Raw genomic sequence first — 3877 nt, forward strand, 5'->3', positions numbered from 1 at the left:
TAGTTAGGGTGTCTGAGAGCTATTCAAATACAGGATGGGGAGTGCTCGGCATGATCAGGTGGTTGTTATTTTTATGCACAGAGCTTTGTTCTTTACATAATATATATTATTTTTTAAATTTTATTTATTTTTATATTAATTACAATTTATTCACTTTCTATCCCAGATGTAGTACCATCCCTCATTCTCTCCCAATCTCTCCCTCATCTCCTCTCATGCCTCCTCCCCAGTCCACTCATAGAGGAAGTCCTCCTCCCTTCCATCTGACACTTTTAGGTCTCATCAGGACTGGCTGCATTGTCTTTCTCTGTGGCCTGGTTAGGCTGCCCCCCCTCGGGGGAGGTGATCAAAGAGCCAGCCACTGAGTTCCTGTCAGAGACAGCCCCTGTTCCCCTTACTAGGAACAACACTTGGATACTTCTTAGAGGACTGAAGGTGAAAGATGTATCCTGAGCATGGAATACAAGACCAGACTGCCCAGGCATCAGACTGAGACAGTCTAAGGACAGAGATAAGCCAAACAGGGCTCTGACTGATGAGGTCTGGAACTTGTCCTCTTAGGAATACGCAGAGCTTCCATCAGAGTCTGTCCAGCACGCAGCAGTAAGCAACTCTGAAGATGAAACACAAGTGCACCATAGAGATACTTTGAGGATTTATTTTGAGGAACAGAAGAAGACCCTGAATGTGGTCACGCATGGGGATTTGTGTTAAGAGTAAATAATTCAATGTAGAGTGTAAGGCTGGTGTTAAACTCCCCATCTGTGATTATTGGTCCACAGGGGGTTGTAGAAGGCAGCACTCTGGGAAAAAAAGAGAGCGATGCATCACTCTGTATTTTAAACATAAATTTTAAATGCTTCATTTTCTATTATTGATTATAAAAGAAATGTTAGGAATTGATGACATCGCTGAAGATTCCTGATTTGTGACAATGTTATGTCATAGCCTGCTGTCATTCAATGATGTCAGCCTCTTACTGCTCCTAACAATTCAAATGTAGACAAAGTACACATGCTGAATTCAAAGCTTAAAAAATTGCTCAGTAATCTATAAGGTAAAGAAATAGTGATGTTTTTCTCTTGGTTTTCATTCACTAAGTTTTTACATCTGTTATTTAAAACTCTATACTGCTTTTCACAGTGAGTCAACCAAAGGAAGGGAATATGAAGCCATATGTGCAGATACTACTAACACATGTTCAGTGTGCCCGGGTGTGTGTGCATAATAACAAAAGATCTCATTCCTTCTTTTTTCACCACCTCCATTTTCACAAAGAAAAAATTAAAAACTCTTGGTTTTAAGAAGTTTTCTGGAATTATTAACACGTATTACAAAATCAATATGTATTTTTGTGATAAACACATAGTAGTTGTGTATAGTAAAATTCATAGGGTAAAGCGGGACATTTATTTTCATTTATTTTGAGAGAGAGTCTTATTAAACCTAGCTGGCCTGGAAGTTGATATTTATCCAAGAATGCCACAACCAATCCTCAAGTTCTGGGATTACATGCTTGCTACCACTTACTTACATGGTGCTGGGGATCAAACCCAGAGCTAAGCAAGCACATCACCAACTCAGCTACAGCTTTAGCTGATTCAGGAAAGTGGAGTAGCTGTCTGAAGTCATTCTACTCTGCTGCACAATGGTGAACACTTCCCTCTGCCTAATTGTAACCTGTTCCTTCAACACTATCCCCATCCCTCTCTCCTCAGTACTGTAGGCTTGATCAATTGATATTTTATTCTCTACAGCTCTGACCCCAAGTTTCTACTGTCCACAAATAAGTGGGATATGAGTGCCCTCTTAAGGCAGCAGTGAAGATGAGAGACTTACCTGTCTGTCTGTGCCTCACTTATTTCCTGCAACACAATGGTTTTTCTATCTTTATTGCTACAAATGATATTATTTGTTCCTTTTATATAGGTGAATAATATCTCATAACATGCGTGTGTGCATGCGTGCACAAACACACACATGCACCACTCAGATTTTCTTTATCCACTCATCCATGATGAGAAAATAAAGTTAACAAATATCTTGGCTCATATCAGTAGTACTGCCAAAACCATGAGGAATCAAATACCACTTTGAGAAGATGGTTTCTATTTCTTGGGGGCACATGCACTGTGTGGAGAAGAGAGTGAAGTTCTATTTCTATTCATAAATATGTAGAGGAAATTTTGAAGAAAATATGTATAGCCAGTGTCTTCGTTTATTTTTTCAGCTTACTAATAAGAGGTTTTTGCTTATCTGAATCCTCATACCTAAGAGTTCTGTGTTAGCTGATGTATCATTTCACTTCTCTTTCCCACTGTTTCCATTTGTAATGGAGAAGAACACAGCACTCCTTCATAGGGCCACCAACAGCATTAAAGCAAGTCTTCTGATAAAGCTTGTCGAGTATTTGAGAAATCTCCAATGGCTCTGAAACACTGATATTAACCTATCAGTGAATGTTAATAATGGCTGACTTAAGCTGACTCCAAGCTCCATGAGAAGACGACTCTTTGAAAGCATTATTTTGGTGTTACCTGTCAACAATTTCAATTTCTTTTTTGTTTGTTTGTTTGTTTGTTTTGAAGTTCCCTTATTAGAAATGAAATGTAATTATTGAAGTCACAATCTACTGTGTGATTTTGCAGTTCGTAAAAACAATTAGTATCATTTGCTTGTGCACAGAGAGTCAGCCAAATATGATATCTAAGGTTTCTTTCTTCTATTGCAATACATCTCAGTCAGCCTTTGTATCTGGGTCCTAAATCAATAGCCAATCACAAAAAACACACAGAATGTAGCAAATGTTTTATTTTAGAGTCTGAAAGCGCATAACTATTATAGAGTGAAGGACTGACAGGGTCCATTCTCCCCATTCTGTACCCAGATGAGGAAATGCAAACAAAGGCTGCCTCTCCAGACCTTTAACCCACATACACATCTGCCCCACTCCTGTGGGACAGGAAGCCCCAGAGCTGCTGAGAACTGGAGCAAACCATGACCAACCCTGGTGGATCCACTGACCCTGCATTTTCTTTCCTGAGACACTAGGACAGCCCCACCTCCCAGCTGGCAACCTGAGACTCCAGCTCACAGACCACTTCCTCCTCCTGGTGAAGCAGCCTGACCTTTGGGATGCTGCTCCTGAGGGGATTTGCCTTCTCCTGCCTCTGGGTTTGTAAGTAGACATGTTCTTCTGCAGGAGGCTTTGAGGTCATCCTCATTTCCACTTCTTCAAAACAGGTTCTGTTTGTTCATGAGACTTTTTCTCTTTGCTTGCAGTTGGACTCGGGCAGCCGGAACAAACTGAAATGTCAGTCACTGGACTGACAGGTGAGAGTGTCCAAATACCCTGTAAAGTTTCTCTCCCAGATTTTGACAAAATAGATATACACTGGTACCGTCACAAAACAAAGCAACAGTTTGAGTATCTAATATATGTCAGAATGGAGTACAATCAACGCCCCTTGGAAGGGAAGAAAAAGAAAATTGAAGGCACTAAAGACTTTGTAACTTCTACTTCAACCTTGAAAGTAAATTTCTTGAAGAAGGAGGATGAAGCCACCTACTACTGTGCAGCCTGGATATTAGCACAGCATTAGAGCTTCTAGAGCAGCCTGCACAAATACCACCCCCAGCTGTGACCCCACCCCCATCCTTCTGGGCAACCTCAGACACCTGCTGCTCAGCTGAGGGGCCATCTGACCCCCCTTTTTCCCATAGGGCTTTTGGGGTTTCCAGGCATCATCTTGTGTTTTATTCCCCCAGTGAGGTCCTAGGTCCTATGGATTGCCTACTGAAGGCAGGAGAGCCCCACACTATTTCCTATGTAGTTAGGGTGTCTGAGAGCTATTCAAATACAGGATGGGGAGTGCTC

At 41.3% G+C, this 3877-nt stretch overlaps 1 gene segment (V, D, J or C); it reads left to right on the top strand.

Annotated features, from left to right (window-relative positions):
- Positions 1–3282: 3282 nt before the first annotated feature.
- On the top strand, positions 3283–3602 carry LOC129674382 (T-cell receptor gamma chain V region V108A-like; the record flags this gene model as incomplete). The annotated part of the segment is given in 1 exon segment: positions 3283–3602. A coding segment is annotated over 1 exon segment (320 nt), but the record flags the coding sequence as incomplete, so codon positions are not given.
- Positions 3603–3877: the final 275 nt, after the last annotated feature.

Source organism: Psammomys obesus, unplaced genomic scaffold (assembly GCF_907164565.1).
Source record: "Psammomys obesus unplaced genomic scaffold, mPsaObe1.curated_primary_1811, whole genome shotgun sequence".
NCBI lineage: Eukaryota > Metazoa > Chordata > Mammalia > Rodentia > Muridae > Psammomys > Psammomys obesus.